This window comes from Megachile rotundata, chromosome 14 (genome assembly GCF_050947335.1).
Source record: "Megachile rotundata isolate GNS110a chromosome 14, iyMegRotu1, whole genome shotgun sequence".
Classification (NCBI taxonomy): Eukaryota; Metazoa; Arthropoda; class Insecta; order Hymenoptera; family Megachilidae; genus Megachile; species Megachile rotundata.
Genome location: NC_134996.1, coordinates 4084317 through 4106946, shown reverse-complemented (window position 1 = coordinate 4106946; position 22630 = coordinate 4084317). Strand labels below are relative to the sequence as shown.

The 22630-nt window shown below is 31.2% G+C and overlaps 2 protein-coding genes across 12 annotated transcripts in view; one reads left to right on the top strand and one right to left on the bottom strand.

Moving 5' to 3' along the window:
• The first annotated feature begins 929 nt into the window (after window positions 1-929).
• Window positions 930-22630, top strand: part of LOC105661769 (protein meiotic P26-like) — a 263978-nt gene continuing 242277 nt past the window's right edge. For 4 of the 9 annotated variants that reach the window (XM_076539772.1, XM_076539774.1, XM_076539773.1 and 1 more), the window contains exons 1-5: window positions 933-1178; window positions 1569-1838; window positions 1916-1998; window positions 2209-2412; window positions 2499-2579. In XM_076539772.1, the coding sequence (XP_076395887.1) occupies window positions 1061-1178; window positions 1569-1838; window positions 1916-1998; window positions 2209-2412; window positions 2499-2579 (756 nt within the window). In that variant the 5' untranslated portion in view covers window positions 933-1060. Of the gene's footprint in view, window positions 1179-1568; window positions 1839-1915; window positions 1999-2208; window positions 2413-2498; window positions 2580-22630 lie in introns of all 9 variants that reach the window. The other 5 variants (XM_076539770.1, XM_076539771.1, XM_076539768.1 and 2 more) reach the window with 3 other exon arrangements.
• LOC100881700 (uncharacterized) overlaps window positions 2456-22630 on the bottom strand; it is a 131212-nt gene continuing 111037 nt past the window's right edge. For 2 of the 3 annotated variants that reach the window (XM_012279166.2, XM_076539749.1), the window contains exons 2-3: window positions 4147-5681; window positions 2456-3652 (exon numbers count right to left, since the gene is read on the bottom strand). In XM_012279166.2, coding sequence (XP_012134556.1) covers window positions 3317-3652; window positions 4147-5681 — 1871 coding nt within the window. In that variant the 3' untranslated portion in view covers window positions 2456-3316. Of the gene's footprint in view, window positions 3653-4146; window positions 5682-18819; window positions 18925-22630 lie in introns of those variants that run through there. The other variant, XM_076539750.1, reaches the window with a different exon arrangement.

Below are 22630 nucleotides of genomic sequence, written 5' to 3'. Positions count from 1 at the left end.
AAGTGAAGATTATTTTGCTATGTTATGGTTCTAGAACATGACGATTGAGGTTCAAGATACTCCTGTTTGCTGTAACGATCGAGTTGGGTGGGATCATAACGGACCCTTGCTTATGACCGCGCCTAGAATCCAATGGATCCAATATAACTTCACCGCTTATCCATACTTATAGCTTTTTACGTTTTTGCCAAATTATATCCCGCTTAAGATTGCTGCGGCATCTATCTTGAAGATCGTGAAATGTTCATAGTCACGTGACTATAATTGTGCCTGTTTTACATATACCGATCACATGATCTATGGAAGTTTACAAACTGTAGAGCGGGAAAGCAATTTGAAAGTTGACTTATTGCCGCCAACTCATGAAATTTCTCTCCTTGATTTTGAAATATCTTCGACTGCAAATTACTCTACATTTATCATTTAAATATTGCTAATATTTGTTTTATATTAACGTTTATATATATTTTTATATATTTCATAGTCGACGTTTAATTTATTTAAATAAGAATATACAAATTATAAAATAAATCAGTAGATAAAATACGTAAATTTATGTCTAAGGAAATAGATTTCCTTTGTATAAGATCTCATTAAATTTTTATGTAATTTAAATATATTTGTAAAATACAAGTTATTATTACAAAATAGTTTTAGCCACCAAATAGTAGAATAAAATTAAGATTCTTAATTTACAGCAAAATATTATTTAATTTAATTTGCAATTTTTTAAGACACATTTAACGTTATCATATAGTCGCATATAAATGTGAGTGCATAATGAAGAAAATACGTACTTTCTTTATAGATTATTTTTATTATAAATAGAACTTTACACAGTTTCAGTTTACTTACAGCGTAACAAGTATTTAAATTTGCCACCTAAAAGTTCAAGTGTATGCGTACCTCTATCCTCTGTCCCCTACCGGCACGCGGTGTTCCATTCAAATGTTTGCTATTGGATGCTTGAGTTTCCGCGTGGTCGTGTCGTGGCGTGTAAACTTCAAACAGTACTGATCGCAATAGTGCGCGTTTAAAATTCGTAATTTACCAGTCGGTGATGAACAAAATGTTCAACACACGAGATGATAACAAGTGTTCTCGTAATTATACATTTCCCACAACAAAACTTCGTAACGTATTTTGTACATATTGCAAACACCAGTTTTTTTTACGAGGTAATCGAAAAACATTTGATCACATGCCGGCTTTTTCATGATTCAATTATTTATTCGTCTTATATGTTAACGAACGATATATTAATTTATCACATTTAATAGTATCGTTTCAATTATTATTCTGTATAAGAATTTTTTTTTGTTTTTCCTATATATATACGTAAATTAACATTGAAGGTATTCCAACATGTATATAAAAAACATTGTCAAGTTGTAACGTGTTTCTGTTACTAAAAATGAAAAATGTAGAAGTATATTTATAGAGGTTAGAATAACGTGTATACTTAAATTATGATTATTTATTTTATACAAAGCTTTATGTATTTATTTATAAAACAAATAGTACTTGAAAAAGATATTTAGAAATATTATTTTTTTTGTTTGTTTCAGAATTTGTACCTTTACGTGGCTTAGTTCCTTTGTTGTTGGATTGTGGGCATGTAATATGCGATAGATGTGCAAAATTATCTATTCCTAAACCTTGTCCTTTATGCAATGTTATTTCACAATCTGAAGATAACAAAAAGATATCCTTACCTTTAAACATGTATGCCCTTGGACTAATGGTCATATCGCATAATCGACCAGTTGATACAGATGATTCTGAAATTTCTTTTTCTAAATCAATCCCTTCCAAATTGAAAGAGCAATCTGAGAAAGGTTTGTAATGGATCAGGAAATAAAGTATTTTTAGTAAGCTTTTGAATTAAAGTAAGACAATTTTTATTTATTTTTAGGTCTATGTCATGAATGTGGACTTCAAGCAGTACTAAAGTGCCCACAATGTATTGCGTTATATTGCTATATCTGTTATGGGAAGGTATATTTCTCTCATAACTGTTATATACTTAGCTTCTTTCTTTTATCAAAACATAATGTTAATAATTTTTGTTATTATTCTAATATGTACATAATATAAATAAAAATACTTTCTTGTGAAGATTATTATAATATGGAAATGTTTAAAACATAATGTAAACAATTGTTTAACAATTGTTTAATCTTTTAATAAAACTATATGTTTCGCTAGATCCATGGTAAGGCATTACAGAGCCATTCAAAAATCATGCTATCAGAAGGCATACATGATAGTTCTTTCACAGTAGAAAATACTTGTTCAAATCAGTGTACGGAACCCTTAGGATATTATTGTGAAAACTGTGAAATTGCTGGATGCTCCCATTGTATGTTACACTTGCACAAGAAACATAATTACAAAACATTGTTAGCAAAGGTTTGTATCTTAAATAATTGGGAATTAAAATTCTGCTAAAGTATCAATTTAGGAAAATAATATATTTTTATTTTTATATTTTACAGAACGAGGAATTCCTTCCAGAATACTACAGTGTGGTTAAACGTGTAACGGAGAATCTGCAAAGGATTCATCAGTCGCAAAAGGTAAGTTTTTATTGAAACTTTTATTTTTATTATAAAATAGTATTGCTATATTTCTTATACAGTAACAACATTATTGCCATATTCCATATACAATAACAACTGATGATAAATAAATAAATTTGTTCAATATATATAATACCATAAGAACAAAGATAAAACATTAATTATCGCAATGCATAAATCAAAATTGTAAAACTTGTAATTAATTTATTATCAAGCCTGCCTTTATTAAAAGATATATTGTATATGTGATATGTTTATAAACATAACCATAAATGTCTTTACAATGTATGCATGAATACAAAAATTTTCTGTAAAGTAATAAAAGTACATTCGGGCATAAATAAGTAAACAGTACAAATATGACTAGAGGGAAACAAAATACTTACTCATATGTATCAGTTATTTTATACTTATTTGTTTCTGACATGTTTAACTATTTTATGCATGTTGAAATAATTCATTTTGTTGTTACGCTTGCATAATATCTTAATAAAACACAATTTGATTTTTGTTTGTAACTTAAACACCTTATGTCAAATTTTACTTATAGCAAACTAAATATAAAAATCACATTCAAAACTATAATATAAAAATATTGCACATTTTTCGAGTTTCATAAAATTTTCTCTACATACACTGATACAGCCAGCGCAACATATAATAAATTTGTTGCTATTTATAACAAATAATGGCAACAAGTATACAGTAACTTAATTACATCCTAGATAGAGCAATTATTCATTTTCTTTTGCCGGTTGTGGTTTGTCTTTGAGCTTTTCCTTGTCTTCCTGTTGCTTCTTCAATTTCTTCTCCTTCAATTTTGCTTCCATCTCTTTGAATTTGAGCTCCAAGTAACGATCGACTTCCGGTCCAGTAAAATCTTCTGGGAACTTTGGCATTACTGGTAGAATATATTTGTACAACCGTTCGTTCAACACATATAATTGAGTCGTTGTTTCGCATTTAACATTGAACCACCAATCGCAGGTTAACGCTACTTGACTGAATATGGTACCATTTGGACATAGGAATGACGATTTACCACCGTTAAGGTCACAGTAGTGCCACACCTGTAATCATATTATCAAATTATCAAAATAGAATCATAAAACTTTTGTCAAAAAGGGTTAAATTTTTATTTCTTAAACGGTCTCAAAAATCCTATTTATTTTAGGAGTTGTCCACGGCAATAAAGTCTTGATAGAAAATTTAAAAATTGTCAAATTTTGTAGCTTCAAATTAAAATGTTTCAAAATCAAAAATTTTCAAATTCAGAAGTGTAGACATTTTTAAATTTATAAACAGAAAGACTTTCAAATTTTTTAATTTTCAAGTTTCTAAAGATTTTTAATTTAGAAATTTGGAAATATATTAATGTTTAAATTTACAGACTTTCAGGTTTCGCAAAGAAAGATTCCTTTTCATTAGTAATTCCACTAATTTTTCGCTCTTTCACGTGCGTCCGTAAAACACTTGAGATTTGAATAGAATGAAGGACAGAAAATCGATATCTTGAAACCGTGTGAAACTTGTACCCCTTTCTTCAGTAATCAAAAAACCTTACCTGACAGCCAGTTTCTGGGTCACCAAAGAACCCTTTGTATCGTTGTTGTTTGCAGCTGAAACTTGTAGCCGGTATACTGGCATATGCTGGATAATCAACATTAGCTTTGCCTCTTGTAGCACCATATTTGACCTGAGGTTCAGTTTTATGCGATGTCGAAATTTCGTTAGGTTCCGTGTAACTGTAAACTGGGCTTTCAGTGGTTACCGATGGAACAGTAAACCTTTCTTGTTGCATAATGTCGTCGTTAAGGTCCTCCGTAATTTCATAAGAATGATCAACTTGATCTCCTTCAATCTGTGGACTATTGGTCGGTAGAAATATGTCTTTGTTCTTTGTAGGGATCTCCTGCACCACAGGAATGTAATATTCCACTACCTTGTTGCTAATTAGACCATTCGTGTTGTAATTTGATTGAGACGGTTTAGGTTTCGGTTCCTCGTCGTACGATGTTTTGGTGACTTTATAGCGTTCAGGGTCATCGGTTAAGTACAGAGGATTCGGTGTTGCTTGAAACCGACTTTCGGTTATCACTTTTGGCCTTGTTTGTGGTCGTACCTTGTAATTTCGAACCTTTTGTGGCAATCTTGGGGGAAGTGCCTGGATTTTCGGCAATTCGTCTTTCCTTGTGTTGTGGAGAATGTTCAATATCTCCACCAGAGTCTTCAGACTGTTATCTAGGTTATCCTTATTTAACATTTCTGGCAATCTTTCGCTTAGCAAAAAGCTGTCGATTATTTGCTGCAGATTCACGTTCGGATTCCGATGTGATGGAGGCAGTATCGGAGGTTGTTTCTCTGGTACAGAATCTAATACTTGTACGTCAGAATACGGGGGTGGATATCGATGTCCTTGAATGTCTTTAACAGGATAATGAATGGCAGGATTACCAGTTGGTCTTATGTTGTAATCCAGCACGTACTCGTCTTGAACGTTAGCGAGTATAGGTTTAGCTAGTTGTTTCCTAGGCAAGTTATCTCTGCCATTTGTCGTGTAAGGTCGTAATGGTCTCACGTTTGCGTAGTACCTGTTCTCCTTTTGTGTGATCTGACTGGATGCCGTTGTTATTTCAGGATAGGATGCCTTCTGATCTCGATACAACTGATAGGGCAGGGAATAATCCTCGTAAGCAAACTTCGAGGTGTATTTGACGGGGGCGAAGTAGTCTGTGTCACCACCCACATTGCGAGGATCAAATTGCACGGAAGGAACGAACTTTTTTTCCTGATTTTGTACGTTCACGCGGTAATTGTTACTTTCCTTAGGTAGATTATTTACTCTAGCATATGGTTGGTTGTTTCTGACTAAGTGATTTGTTTGAAAATCTTTCAATGAGGGGTTTTGTGGTTGTACCGCGCTTTGTGCGTTGACGTAATTATTGGCTACGTAATAGGTCATGTATGGTATTAACCTCCTGTATCTTTCTTTGAACTCGGCTAATGTTATTTCTGGGAACGATTCGTCTTCTTCTTCTATTACAATTTTCGTTGAGTTCGAGTCTGGCGACGGTTCTGCAGAGCTACTTGTAGATAACACTGTAACAGAAGGAAATTGTGATAAATAATTTAATCGTATGTTCTAAAGTATATGACAATATTTTAATTAAATATCATAATAGGGTTCAATTTAATTTTGCTAAAGTTGATCCATCAGTGTCTATAGTTGTGTGTTGTGTATCATATTGTTATGTCTCTTTTTATCTCGAATTCGGCTTCTTTGATACCTATTTATCTTAAATCAATATTGATATTATTTGTTACTATTATAATGTTATAAATAAATATTTATTTAAACAATCTGTGTATTTGTTGTTGTTTATAATAGAAAGTACTGTTCTGAAGATAGTGTAATTTCAACATCTGAGAATTAATAGTTTATTTACAAGTGGATTATTATTGAACTGGATTATTGAACCTCGATAATTTGAAAATATGAAAAATTTGTGAATTGATGAATCTGAAAATTTTTAATGTAAAAAATAAAATTTTAATTTTTTAAATTTAATCTCAATTTCAAAAATTTAATTTTACTTTTTAAAAAATCAGTAAACTCTTACGTTTCAAACCTGGAAATTAAAATATTTAAAACATGGAGAATAAATTAATAAAATTAATGGCTTTGACAATTAGAAAACTTTTAATTGTTGAAATTTTCAAAATTTGCGGAAGTACGTATTTATAAATTTTTAAATTTGTGATTTAGAAGTTTGTAAATTAAAAAATTGTTGAAATTTAATGATGTCAAAACGTGAAAATAATAACTTTGGTATTTTGAAAAACACGTATTTTCTTCGTTATATTAAAAATCTTTAAAATAGTTGCCATCCATTTATGTCAGCTATTACTGCGTCATTTTTAAATAAAAATATAGACTCGGAATCGTAGAATCCGTTGGTCGTTTAATTTTTTAGCTTTAACATAATTTCATATAGAATGAAATAAATCCACTCAGAATAACGTCCGGTGAATACTGATACCAGGAAGCCAGATAAGGACGTTTCAGTTGAAATTTTTCAATTTTCCTTTCCACACGTTTCCATATCTATAAATTTTAAACATTTTTAAAAAGTATGTCTATACTTCGTAAAATCTATCAATTTTTCTGCACATACAATTTGTCAGATTGTGCTTTCAAAATCTTAATAAATTCAACATTCGTAAACTAGAAGGAGCCCCAGACAAATTAAACCCGTCAAAGACGCGTCCTCTCATTAACCAAAATAAATTGATCCTTCAGGAGTCCGCGTAAAATACGCGGTTGACTGTAAATGTTGGATTTGGCGGTGTGAAATCGCACATCCGGTAAACGTTCAGACCCAGTGAGCTCCTCTGAAACTCGAGTGCTGTTAGTTGGATTCTAAATGTTACGACGTTTCGTTACGGTTCAATGAAAGAGGAGACAAAAAGGAAGAAGAAAATAAAATGAAACATTTGGTGTACGTTTTCGCGTGGACACTTAAAGTCATAAGTTTTGCTGTCGTGACATTGACATTTTACTCGGGAAACCGAGGAAATGTAAATTTAAAATGTCAACGTAATAAGAAAACATAATTCAAAGGGGAAAGATCACAGAACAAGAATATATATTTTCCAAGACTTGAATCGCGAATAAAGCGTATCAAATAATAGTATATTACATCAGTTAGTAGTATTTTAATATTATTTTAATATTATTCTCATTCTCATCCTTCTTATTTTTATTCTTATTATTATTTTTATGCATCCTGTTAAATTATGATATTTCTCGTCACTTATTAAGGCAATAAAGTCTAAGGGGATCAGAATAAGGCCTTATCGATATCTTTCTTTTCAAATAAATTCATTGTGTTCAGTTATAGACAAAAACTCTCACATCTCTTGATTTTGACTTACGTTCGCCAACTGGGATTAGGTTTAAGTCATAGAGCTTCGTTGATTGCTTCCCGAGTCTCCTAATCGTTCACTTTTTAAGACTACTATCGTGCATCGTTATATCGTACGAGACGCGTGCTTCTCGATCTCAATCTGTTCCCTTTTCCGGTGTGATATACGCGCGAAGTAATGCGTGCACTGCACTACTCCGGTCGGTGAAATTAAATTAGAAGGAAAATATTCGAAGAGCCGGCCAACGCTTTTGCACGTGCACCGAGATAGCAAGAATAAAGGCTACGTGTGTGTGTACACACACGGTGGTGCATGTGTGCGTGCACTTGTGCAGGATATATTCACTCTGGCACGTTCGAGTGCTGCAACCACTAAAAACGTACCAATCCTCCGGCTTCACGCTCTGCCTTCGACCCTCAATCCTCGACCCTACGCATATACATATATGTACGTTTTGCGACTACCTTTTTCCCTGTTATTCGCGTCTTTCTCAATCGCACAGGACGGCTCAATCTTTCGTTAGACGAACGCCAGCCCAGTTCACATCGAATTTGCCAGGAAACCGGAGGGATGTTCGAGCCATTCCCTTCGCAATTACCATGATTTTCACGGAGAATGTTGTTCTTTAGTTTTGAGTAGGCGTAGGGTTTTTTTTGAATTAGCTTATTAAGGAATTATTGATTTCACGGTGGAAATTTTTTTCTGTTATATGTTTAATTCTAGAAGTTCCATGCATGACCATCAACTATAGTTTAAAAAAAATAATTCAAATAATATATCAATAATATTGCATTTCATTTAGAAAATGGCATTTTATGAAACGAAAAAATTAATATTTTACTAAATAATATTTGTTATGATAAAAATTATTTTCTTTTAAATAGTTTATATAGTACTCTAAAATTTATGTCTGGTTTATACCTTACTATTAAAATTTTTACATCTTTGATTTTTTCTTCATTAAAGTTTGAAAAGCGTGACTTATTCCTCCGTTGCTCAAAGTATAATTTTGTTAGTTTCGTGAAAGAATACATTTTTAAACTCTCATAAGCAATACTAATAAAAAAATAGTAAACAGATATTTTCAATCGAAAAAGTATATAACTAAAGAAAAATTATATAATTTTACAAAATATCATTTTGGGAAAATACAACAAAGAATTGTAATTATCAAAGACAAGAAATATTTTCAATAATTCCATTACTTATGATTTGCTTTCATAATGTGTTTTATATTATTTACTTTTGTTAAGACATCAAGGGGACAACTTTATGATACGGCTAAATATTCGTAGAGTCATTTGTAACCGTTAGTTTTTTCCTTTTTATGAGTTTCAGTAGGCCGGCCTGCAGCCAGTATGCGGCACATAAGGTCACTTAGAAATTTAGCTATTGTTCAGTTTTTTGCTTCAGCCCGGGTATCATAAAGTCGTATTCCAGAGGGTTCCTTAGAAATTCAGAAATTAGTGTCCCCAAGGATCTTGACCTGACGGAATTTCCCCGATGTTGCCAAACATGCGTTGGCGACAGTGACCAGCCTGTCACCCCCGCTCCAGGGATGTACCGCGCTTTGGGCGCACTGGAAGGGGATGACATGGTATTGGTCACCTTAGTTTTAAGAAATAGCAAACTTAGAATTAGAACCCACCCTCTTTTTAGGAGAAAGAGGTGGGGTGCGAAACCGACTTGACGTCGAAGCGAATGTTGTCAGGAAAAATCAGAAATCTTTAGCACTCGTATCAGTAACAGTTTCAGCTCAGCAAATCTTGTCTCAATATATCAGTTTTCCAGTTAGAATATATCAGTTAGTAATCAACAGACTTAGTTTTTTATTCCCGAATCAGTCGGGTGGTCCTTCGGAGTTAGACGGCACGAAGTGCAATACCCAAAACTCAGAAACTCAGACTCTGGGTTTAACAACTTTTATAGTTTTTACTGTAAAACATTTATGTTTTGATAGAATATAAAAATTTAATACTACGTTTTATATAGCATATTTGTAACTGAATGCAACCAAGGATTAATACACCCTGGTACTGGGATGCGGATATGTAAATTTTAATGATTTTCAGATTATTGTATATGTCGCCAATCAGAGTGAAAATTGCTTGTGAACGTGTAGTGGAAATAGTTACGCATATAATGATGAAATGTCATATTACACCTACGAAATATTTGAAAAATTCAGCGCATTGTATAATAATTGAAATTATTTGCAAAAGAAAAGAAATTATACAAGATGCATTTAGACATTATATGGTCGTGGTTACAGAAGTGTTTTTAAAGAAACTAGTATTCTGACGACCAAATTAGGAAAGTAGCTGGATTACAATTCAAATGTGATAGATATTGCTAATCGATATCAAGTGCCGTCTGGCATTAGGAAAACTCTATCTATATTCTATCAATTTTCTATCTGAAATGTGAAAATAAGTCTCATCGAATATGGCACATTAAAATATGGTTTTTAAATATATTAATAATGTAATCTTCAAACTATTTTAGTAATGTTTGGATTATTCTATTGTTTTCACGTCTTAAATATTTAAAAATATCGTTGCGTTGATTGTATGCAGATTAATGACACAAGTAACAGTATTATTATACACGCTGAAAAATATATTTAATTACATTAATTTTTATTTATCAATTTTCAGTTACAAAGGTTTTCTTACAAATCATTCAATTTTCATATTAACGATTTAATTTTAAAAATTTGATATCAACATGATTCACATTTGAGATTAAACATGATAATGCAAGTTTAATTCTATATAAACGTTATCTTCCAATTATTTGATAATGAAATTGGTAGTTAACATGATAAATGAAAAACAAATTAGTTTTCATATTCATAATCTTGAGAATATTAATGCTGATTTATAAGAAATTAATATACTTCTTTAAACATACATAGAAATTTTAGGAATTGAGAAATTTGGGAATTTGAAAATTTGGTAGTTTAAAATTTGAAAGTTTTTTAATTTAAAAATCAGAAAATGTTAAGATTGAGGAAGCTGAATACTTTAGAATTTTGAAAATTGCAAAAGTAGCAATTGGGAAATTCGAGGGCTTGAAAATGTCATAGTTTAAAATTTAGAAGTTTAAAAATTTGAAAATACAAGATTTGGGACCCTTCAAAGAAGATTTGAGGGACCCATTTATCTGGTGTCTAGGTGACTTGGAAATTTGAAAGTTTGATCATTTTCAATTTAAATGTTTAGAAATTTGAAAATGCGAGGTTCTGTAGTCTGGAGAGGAAATTTGAGATTTGATGGTTTGGTGATCTGAAATTAATAAACTTACAATCTTTGAACATTGAAAGCAAGTGATATGAAGCTCCTCCTTCAACATTCGTCCTTAAGAATTAATCGTTAGATCTATTAGTCCTTGAGAATTAATCGTTAGATCTATTCTTTCCTTCCAAAGAAAGCCTTAAGTGAATTGCACCTTATTATACACTTGCCAGACATCTATGTTAATTTCTCGCGGAAAATTTTAGTGAAAAGAACTACCCTTAAGTTTCCGACATTTGAACTTAGTATACAGCTCAATCCGCTAACATAAAAAATTAAGACACCTTGCACGTTGAATAAGGTGCGGTCTAACGGAACATGTATCATATCCATCAAGAAGAGTAGCCTCCTCATAATCTTTGCCTGTCCATTCGTCAAGCGCTCGCAACGCAGGTCGAAAACGTGTGGCCGGATATAAACTCATCGTTCCGCTAGACTTGCCATGAATTTTTATAAACCGATTATTTAGTGGCGATGTAACAAAGTGCAGAGCGGTATCGCCGAGAGAAAGCTCGATGGTATTCGAGCATGGCACATCAAAGGGATGAACGCGCGCTGCTCGTATCTCTGTTACACTCATACAGTTACACACACGTATATAGAGAGATATACACCGACCCCGACCTGGAAATCCAATTCGATTCTGCATGAAATGAGTCTGGAAACTCTCCGCGTAGCGTGGGCCGCTTTATTAATCCTGTCAGTACGGAGCGTGATTGAAAAATCCGCAAAGCGCGTGTGCCACGACCCCTAAAGAGGTGCTCGTCCTGAAAATTTACAAAGCTCTATAGCGATGTCTGTATCTGCATAAAGATGTACGGCCATGATCCTTCGAGTAAACTGGACTCTTGTCTCCATCAGTTTCCTTTTCAATCTTTGCTTTACTCCTTTTACACGATTTGGATCCTAAACCGAGAGTTAAGGCGCTGTTTAAACCTGCTCCTCGCACTAAGCTTTCTAACGACAAAAAACTTCATCTCCTTTTCCTTTTTTAGTTCGAAAAATATTTAACTCGTAAAATTCTCTCCTTGGTCTATGATAAACTTCCGTTGAATTAGCTAGATCTTGATATTGTGTTACACGTTCTTCCTGTGGGAAAATATTTAACACTAAACCTACCGACATATAATGTGTACCTCACTTGAAATTAAAAATGAAGTTAAAAAATAAATAAACAAACGACAAAACATAAATTAGTACATACGTTTATTCTTTATCTTGATGAAAATCAATGCTGATTTCAAGGAATGTACTTTAACAAAATATGTATTTTATAATAAGAAACTTGTGGAGCGGTCATTTGACCGGTTTGGTAGTTTTAGTGTTAACTTGCAAGATTTTATCCTAAGTTTATGATAATTTGTTCTTGAGTTAGTCAGATTTTAATATTCGACACACGCGGTTTTCGCGTTTTTTCGAAAAAACATTTTGCTAGAATTCTGACTTTAGTTCAGGATATTTTTCTGCCGCGTTAGTTGCATTTTGATATTCGTTACATGTGAATTTTCCTTTTTCGTGAAAAATACTTGTTACGTTTCGTAGTTGGTTAACAATAATTTTCTCCAGGGTTAAATAGAAATATTTTTTTGCACAGGACCTTTTTCTTAACAAGTATTTAACGTGCATTATTTTATTTCTGATTGGCAATAGTTTTCTTCTGAGTTAATTGGATGTTGATATTTGTTACATTAGGCGCTTATAATGACAATGGAGTAACTTTATTTTTTTAAAGTTCTAATACTTCTTAAACTTTGCATTTTATATGTCTAAAAATATAAGAAAATTATAAGAAAAATGAAGAAGCCTCATTTTTATTTATATTTTTATTTATTTATTTCTTAAACATTAAACGCGGAAGGTTCCTATATCTGGTGCAGGATGATTTTTTCTTGAATTTTTCTGTGATTTTGTAGTTCGTGTCTGGAAATATTGATCAAACGGGGATGCGTTGTATTTGTGTGAGGATATATTGCAAGATTTTATTTATTGGTGATAGTAGATATTGGATTTTAAAAATTTAATGGGGCAGCTTTGTAAGTGATGTTATGTATGGAGAAATACAGCGAAAAAGGCTAATAAATATAGAATTCTTTATAAGCTTTTAAAACGATTAAAATTTAGTTGAAAATTTTTGTGCGTTTTTACGCTGATCGTACATATTTCGAAGTTTTAGATTTTTCAGTTTTTTAAGCTTCATGTTGCTGAATTGCAAGTTATAGTTTGCAGAATTTTATCTTTTATCGTTGCCTTAGTTTTAGTGTTTACATTCTCTTGTGCTTTCAGAACTTTTATAGTTTTCGTAGTTTTCGTGATATTAACTTTCTTAGTCTCTTCAATTTTTTAAGTTTTAGTTTTCTAAACTTTTAAGTGTTATAAGCTTCAGATTTCAGAGCTATCAATTCTTTTTAAGTCTGCGAAACGTTTTGATTGCGAGTGCATTGAATTGTCTGTTTTTTCATTTTTTCAAGCTTTCTAATTTGCTAACTTTCAGAACTTCAATTTTTAGATTTAAAATCTTTAGTTCTCCAAAATTTTAAAATTTCTTAATTTTTACTTTTTCGCGTTTTCTGTATTTCTTATGCTAAGTTTTCATGTGTGTAGATTTTTAGTTTTTTAATCTTTAGATTTTTGTATTTTCCAAGCCCTCTAAACTTCTTAAATTTTCTAACCTCTAAAAGCTTTTATTCTTCGAGTCACTAATGTTTTGTAATCTTTAGTTCCTAAAATATTCTTAATATTTCATGATTGAGTTTTCAGAATGTACTTCGTTTCTTCTGAGCTCTCTATTTTCTCTGCGTTTTCTATGGTTTAGTTTATCAAGATTTGTTGTATTTTTCCATATTTCACATATAAATTTTCGTACTTTAAGGTATAAAAGAATCGCGTACTTAAGAAATAAGTACTCCTACTGCATATGAGTTATTTGTGCTCCTAGAACGTCAGCTTTCTCAATGTTAGTGACTTCAGTTTCCTAACCCTTCTAATATAACCTTTCCCAAAGTACTCGCAGTAGTACTTGACGAGTTGGCAAGTTGCATTTAATTTACAAGGTAAACGGCCCACAAACTGTTACTGTTTATCCCTATTTCCATATTTGCATGATATCACGTTCATAGCATCTAAGTTACACTGATGTGTACGTACACCTGTGGATCTGTGAATACAGCAGCTCATGCTTCGAGGCAACAGGATCGAAATCAATCGTGTTACGAAGAGAAGTTCACAAGGTGCGGTACTGACTTTCTGATCAGCCTTTGCACAATGGTAGATCATATAATAGTGAAGCTAATGATATTCGGTTTTGATGTCAAAAGGTTATTCTGCCACTAAGGATGGTTATCTTGCCATATCAAATTTCAGACTAAAAAGTTGGGTTTTCTATGCATTCTGTGTGATGAGCAATTGTTTTAATAGCGTAATTAGTAAGAGGTACGAATTACAAATTTGTTCATTTTTTGAAAAATGTTGTTTTTTATTTTTAATTATTTTTTAATTATTTTTAAAGTTGATCTTATCCAACTGCTGCTCTCAGTATAAGATGTACAAAAACTAAAATGGTAGTTATGATAATAACTTTCGAAATATAACAATTTTGAAAATACATATACGAGGAATGATTCTAAGATTTTCCTTGGGTGGTTGTAAATCCTATTATCAATCTTCAAATTTTTAAATGTCCAAATCTCAAAGGGTCTAGCCGGATAAACATGGGGAAACGGCCCCCGCACCAATTTTGATATTTATTCATTCTAAATATTGCTTTATATCCAGAAATCAATTACAGAAAATTTCAAACGCCTACCCCGTCGTATAAGGGAGATATAGGGATAACAACCCTCAGAGTTAACGTCTATTTTCTCGAAAACGAGTTGTGATATCTGCACACATTCAAAAGGAAAAGACAGATATTTATTAACTTTATAACATATATTTTTTTCAGAATTTTAGTTTAATCACAAGAGGTGGAAAAAAATTATTTTAATTTTTGTGGGTGGTTTTTGAGAACAACCCCTTGAGTGACAATCTCCAAAAAAATTAGAAATGATGCATTGCTATCGAACTATTATGTATAAAATCCTCAAGAGTGTCGGATGGGTGGAACATGGTTAAATAAATTAAAGAATATGATGATAGCGCGATTATTTCGATAACCGGTAGCACACAGTTTGCAATGATTGCCTCTAACATATTCTGATTTTGCAATAGTAAGCAAGGAATGGAAATAGCCATTTTTAAAAATATATTTTACACCATTTACAAAATGCACTGTTTTGTAATACCGACCGCGGAGCAGGTATTCGTTCTCTCCTCAGCTACCGAGCGAGTAACTTATAAGACGCTTGTTTTCCTTATACCTCAAAATAAAATTAGTTACATTATCACAATGTTTGTATTAATTATTTACGCCTCAAAAATCCTGCATATGCACCAATATAAAAAGTGTGCAAGGGTATTGGGAGAATTGAAAAAAAATTCTACTGTTATGAAGGAAAAGTTTTTATTTAAAACCTTCCTAATTGATTTCTGGATATAAAGCAATATTTAGAATGAATAAATATCAAAATTGGTGCGGGGGCCGTTTCCCCATGTTTATCCGGCTAGACCCTTATCAGCTTTTCGAATTTAAATGTCTAGTAGTTAAAATTTACAATTTCTAAATTTTTAAGCCATCATATTTGAAAATTTCTGAATTTTCAAGTTAAACAATTTTTAAATTCAACTATTAACAAATGTTGAAATTTATAAAACTCCGAATTCTCCGTTTTTCAAATCATGAGATAAGCAACTTTAAAAATCCTTAAAATTTACAAAAAATGATTCTTAAAATGAAAACTTATTGTATAAACATTTTTTAATCTGAGGATTTGAAAAGTTGTCAGTTTTCAAGTTTAAAAATTTGCAAATTAAAAATGAACGGAAGATAGTGCCTCTTATTTACATGTGACTCTTTTTTCGGCCAGACGGGTAAGTAAACCCACGAATTCGGAATCTTACAGAATACTTTAGTTGGTAGTAGAAATACACGTTGCATTCGTAGTTTCTCAATCGTGAAACACAATCGTTTAAAAACATTATTTTTCACTAACCATACCGACACACTATATGTGTATACCAACATGTATACATATTTTGAAATTAAACATAAAGTAAACAAAATCAAACAAATTATATAATTCAATTAGATATACACATTAATTGTTTATTTTCATAAAAATTATTATAAATTTTGAGAAAAGCATCTTAAAAAATTTCGTAATTTAAGGTAATAAACATTTGAACTCACTTCATCGGTTCAGTATGGTTAGTATCAAAGATCAATTACAAATAATAAATGATATGTTTATTTTGAACAAGTAAAAAATATATTGGAATATAACCAACGGGAATTGAATCGGCAACAAAAAAAATTGCAACATTTCTGTAGACAGACGTTTTACTAATAACTATACGATCGGTATTAAGAATATTACCCGCTATACAGAAGGTAGAGGTGAGTAATAAATTTAACATGAAATATCTCATCAACCGATAATTGTATGCACTCAAGTCTGGCCATCATTAACTTGAATTTTTCATACCATACCATTATGCAAAGACTGATAAAAACTCAACGTTATACTTTTTATACCGGAATGATTAAATTGCTGATGGTGGCAATCAAAGTTTTATATCCATATTTACAGTGTATTCGAGTAACGAACTTCTATCTGTGTACACAATTCTTCATTATTCGATTACCTCGTTCTCAATTTTCTTTCGTTTCAGAGGCACGCTTTCGTCCTCCCGCATTCCATTTCGTACTCGATCCACGTAATATTTCGCGCAAAATGCCAGCCGGTAGTTTTTCACTCGTTAAAGAACTTTCGCTTTCGTTATGGATGTATACGAAGAACGACACGATTCCATCGGATGTGTATATTGCATCGTTGTTTTGACACGGCCCTTCGTCTCGTCGCCCGTACAATAAATAAAACCTGCGGTCGCAGTAATTTTTCGCCACGGTGTCGATTGGCTGTATCGACTTTATCAGTTTCCATAGGCGATATCAATTGTCCACGGTTTTCGTTCTTCTGTCCACCGTTCTGAATTACGATTGTAACGATTGCCTTCTATTACGTGGCCGTGTATATATTTTTTCGTCCTGTCGAATGGTCAACAAGACAGAATAGACAACGAGAAAACGGGAGGATTTTGTTCTGAAACGAATGTGACGCTATCGAATAAATTTTTTTTCACCTGCACGTTCTATGATAAATCGTAGCATGTTTTACGACGGATTTGACTTCCCTGCTTTTTTTCTAGCCAGAAATCCTTCTTCGTTTTTTGGTTGAATTTTCTGTTGTGTTTCCAGCAAAATAATTTTGATAGTCTCGTGTTTCATAGAAACTATGATTTTCGATATTTTAAATTCCTATTGCGTTTAAAAATAGGTTGATCGAAACTGAAAAGTGATGGTTCTAAGTGTAATTAACTGGAAAATATGAATGAAATGTTTTTGAAGCCAATGTGATATAAAATTAGAAAAAGTTAATAGTGAACATAAGATAAAGAAAATTTTCAGCTCATTGAAATCGCGATTCTATAACTGATATTTTAAAATTATGTAGTTCTAAATTATGATTATAGTATGTTAAAATATATTAATTGTTGGAAGATGAATGCAGGGTAGTTTGACTTATAATTAAAATGTATCAGATACGAATCCGAAGGAAGATCCAGGCACCCCCAAAGAGAAATGCAAATAGATTTTTCGAAGTTCTCTGCTTAATTGAAATTCACTTTCTTATTTGTGTAATTTCATGGCTTTTATTTTTGTATTATTTTCGTTAACTATTATAAATTTGCTCCCTATGAAGTAATTGAGAAGTATTAAAAGAAGAAGAGAAAAATAGATTTTATTCTTGAAATGAACTTTTGTAATTGTTAAATAATATTTATCTACAGTGTATTCAATTTTATTGAATCTGTATTACAACTCTTTGTATCGGTTCAACTCGGCACTCTCCAAGATTAAATTTTGAATGCGCCACTGAAACGTGTTACATACGAGTTTGAAGGTTAATTTATATGCAGACCTGTACATATATTTATATGTAGCAAAGCATAGAATAGAGAAGAACTTAACGGTTGATACTACTGTAAAATAAAATTGTATATTTTCATTTACTAATATCGATTTTAATTTACTGCAATATTTTCTTATGCCAAATATTTTTATGAACTGGTTAGTTATCAAATTTTGGAAACGAAATCTATTTTTGTTGAAAGTATGTACAAATTAAATTTTGAAAAGTAGAGACGCTGCAAAATTTTCACTGATGTACGTTTTCTTTACAGTCAAACTTAGGATTTAATGGCAAACATGTAGAATAACATTGATTCTAAACATTTTTGTAAAAAGTCATTGAATAAATTTAATTTTTTATTAAAGAAAAGCAAACTATTATTTATCTCAAAGAATAATATGACTAAAAATATTAATTTTTAGTTTCGATTTAAAATAACTATTCTACATTAATATAATTTATAGGTAACATGTGACCAATGGCAATGGCCTACATTGTCAAAGTTCAAGCCTTAAAATTCCCATAAACTGTCAGAGTTCAAAAATTTCAAAATTCCAACTTACCAAAACTCAACAATTTTAAAATCCAAACTTGTTGAAGTTTAAAAATTTCAAAATTCTAAATTACCAAAGTCCGAACATTAAAAAATCAAAGTTCAAAAATACTAAAATTTTAAATCGTAAAAATTAAAAAATTACAAATTGCAAAATTACAAAAGTTTAAATATTTTCAACTTCTAAATTTTTTAAGTTTAATAATTATAAAATTCTAAATCATAAAAATTCCAAAATCCTAAATTGTCGAAGTTTAAAAATTCACAAATTTTTAAATTATAAAAATTCGAACATTTCAAAATGTTAAATTATTGAAGTTCAAAAATTAAAAAATTCTAAATTATTACAGTTTAGATATTGAAAAATCCTGAAGATATGAAAAATGTCCACATACCGAGGTTCAAATCTTAGAATCCTTCGAATCGGTTTGTCCTTCTCATTTTAGAGGGTATAAGTAAAGAGTAAGAGGAAGGTATGGGAGGTGGGTGAGACATTGGATACCCAAGGCAGTTTCCGAATTCCGTTTGCATCTACCTCGTAGTCGTCTCGCGCTGAAACTCCGCGTCCGTCAAGCTTCCAAGTCACGTGCGTTCGAAATAACGTAATCCGGGAAACCAATAGCCGCCAATTAATATTCCGTATCGATATACCGATGAATCGGCACGACATTCTGCCGGACACGTCGAGTTTTCGTGTCGCCCCGCTACAATATGTTGCGCAAACGTAGAAATCCAGCCGCAATTTGCCTACCAGTCGTACCTATGTACCTGTCACGTTGTTATATGGAAAGGAAAGAGAAACAGATGGTAATCAATCCGGTAGAGGGTCACAGATACACAGGTAAAAAAGACGGTAATTGTTACTTTCATCGATATGAACGATCGGCCGGAACACTGCTCGCTTTTTTACGATTGATGTAGTATCTGTTCCCGTAATTTTATTCCTTTAATCCAGGGATCTGTGTTACGGTAATATATATTGCTGATATCAGCATGGCAATTTTCTGCAATTAATATCACAACTTTTGTTACTTCCATTTATTATTTACTATTTACTATTTACTATTTACTATTTACTATTCATTATTTACTATTCACTATTTAGTATTCATTATTTACTATTCACTATTTAGTATTCACTATTTACTATTCACTACTTACCATTTATTAACGTTTAAGATTTTAGTGTATCTTTCTACTTTACAGTTCCGTGTAATAATGACATTTTCGTGTACTTCATAAAACTGACTGAACAATACTTTATTAACAATCAGAAATTCTTACTTATACCGTGCATAAGTTTACTTTTATAAATTTCAAGTTTATACATTTACATGTTTTGAATATTTATAATTTCCAAATTTCGACTTTAAAGCTTAAAAGTTGAAAATTTCATATTTTTCAATTAATGGATTTATGTTTTTAGATTCAAAAAATTAGTGATTTAGACATGTTTAAGTTTTTTAATTTAAAGATTTGTAAATCTTAAATTTTTGTACTCTCAGGATTAATGATTTAGATATTTAAAAAGTTTTCCATATTTAAAAATGTTGAAATTTTGAAATGTAACGTAACAATTTAGAAATTTAGAACTTTAAAAATTTAGAAATTAAGAAATGTAAAAATTCAAGAATTTAGAAACTTTCATGTTTATCAAATGGGGAAATTTCAAATTCTTAAACCAATTTTGTAGATTCAATTTTCAATAATTTACATATTCTCAAGTTTTCAAATTTTCAAATGTCAAATCAGATTTAGGAATTTAAAAATTACAAATATTTTCATATTTTTCAACTGCATAAATATAAAAATATGTTTCATACGAGGTTATGCACTCGTTTAATACGTTTAGAGTACTATGATAAAAATTTAAATACTATTTTCCAATGCTTAATACCGATTATCTTTTATTGCTGAGATGTATACGTATATAAACTTTATGTAATAATAGATTAAAACAAATTGTTTACGCCCAAGTTAGAGCAAATATTGGATAAGTAAGCATAAAATATCATATGAGTTTATCTAATTTAAACTAACAACTTTAGTATACATACATTTTACGAATTATATTTTTTACTAAAGATATTACTTTCGTGTTAAAATAAAGCTACCAGTGATAATTTATAAAAGTATTATTTTCTGAAACAAAATTTTAAACTAATTTCTTTTACCTTTTCTTACATTTTTGAAGTATTGTCTTAAAAAAAAAAGTATTGTCTTAAAAATTCGAGAAGATGAGAAGTGAGCATCAGGTTTAGCATGCTCTATCTTTCATTGATGCTATTTAAAGTGTAATTCTCGTCGTATATAAAGATCTTTTGACTATGTTCTGTAGCATTACTCCGGATCACACAACATGCACACACAAAAAAAAAACCTTAAACTTTACTTTGTAGAAATTCGTTTCGAAACTTGTATTTCAAGTCACGAAGGGATTTTTGCTATAAATCTTGCATGGGCTTTTTCAGACCTTTAAGACTTACTAGACCTCACTGTAAGGTACTTACCGGAACCTGAAAATGTACGAAGTATGGTAGATAGCAAAAAATTTCAGAAATATAGAAAATATAAGGAACTGACTTTAATTAAAGAAGGCAAAGATGCATGATTGCTTGAACTGCATATTTATGATAACTTTTATGTTGAATAACGATTTTAGTAAGAAATGAACGCATTTCGTTATATAATACGATCATATAAAAATCAATATTACTGATTTCATATTTTTAAAGCTTTGGTTCAGGCTACTGCAAGATACTTTACACTCTTTTAGGCATTTCAATTTTTTTTTCTGTTTGGAAACATTGCAGTTGGGATATTAGCTCTTTGGGACTTCACACTTTTGGGATTCTGAAAGTTTAGTTCGATGCTTTGGAATTTTTAAATTTTCAAAATTTGGGATTTTGGTGTTTTAGAATTTTGATATTTTGATACTTCGCAATTTGTCGTTTAGAATTTTATTAATTTTGATATTTAGAACTGAAATTTTTGAAATTTGTGCTTTCGGATTTGAATATTTTAAATTTTGCGTAATTTTGCAATTTTCTAAGCTTGCAATGTTGAAACTTCGGAACTTTCAAATTCTGTGATTTGGGAATTCCGATGTTTGGAAGTTTGACATTTTCAAATTTCAGGATTTTGAGATGTTGGCATTTTGGAATTCCGGAATTGTAATTCAGTTTGTTCAATTTGTTTGATTATAATATTTCGGTACCCTGAAACTTTGGAATTTCGGTATTTCAGTATTTTTAAATTTTTCAATTACGATATTTTGGAACTTGGAAATTGTTCAATTATACTATTTTTGAACCTTGAAGTTGTTCAATTATGGTATTTTGATACCTTGAAATTTGTTCATTATAGTGTTTTGAAACCTTAAAATTTTGTAATTATAGTATTTTGTATTAAAGTTACAGACTTTATTCGTTGCGAGTACAGTAATATATAAAAACATTTATAACTAATTACGTTCGGCACAGTAAAAGGGAGGGAAAAATGTAACCCATGGACGCGGCGACAGTCTTTTTGATTCAGTAGGAGTTTAACGTGGAAACATATCGAACCGCGACACAGCGATTTTAATGAAACTTATGTGAAAGATAGTTCTCAAGAAAATATTTGACACATATTTTTTTTTATCATTGAAAGGGTGAAAATAGCCCTCGAAGTTGGGGGTTGAAATCATATTTTTGGAAATATCTCCGGAATTAAAGAAGATAATTGAATTTTTTTTTTTATACATTGTTAGTCTTTAAATAGGGAATTTTTGTGCGTAAAAAAATTTCAATAAACTTTATCTGTTTAACCCTTTCGCTACGGAGGTTCACTCCGCCGTAGCGCCACTCCTGAACGGGACCTTCCGCCGAAACTGTGCACATTGCGCGTGGACAGTGTATTTTGGAAGAAAAGAAATTTTTCTTTAAAACAATATACTTATAATATCTACGTAAGATATAAACTTATATAACGGGTAAAAAAGTCTCATTAATAATTGAAAAAAGTGAAGAAATAATATATAATATAGAGTAGAGGGCGATCATATGAATGTCGGATATATCCGGCGTTCGTCTCCAGAGGGCGATCATGTGAATGTCGGATATATCCGGCGTTAGGCTCCGCAGGTTTTCATGTGGATGACGGATATATCCGTCGTTCGGAGCGAAAGGGTTAAATAATATTTTGAAAATTTATCATTTTTGTTTA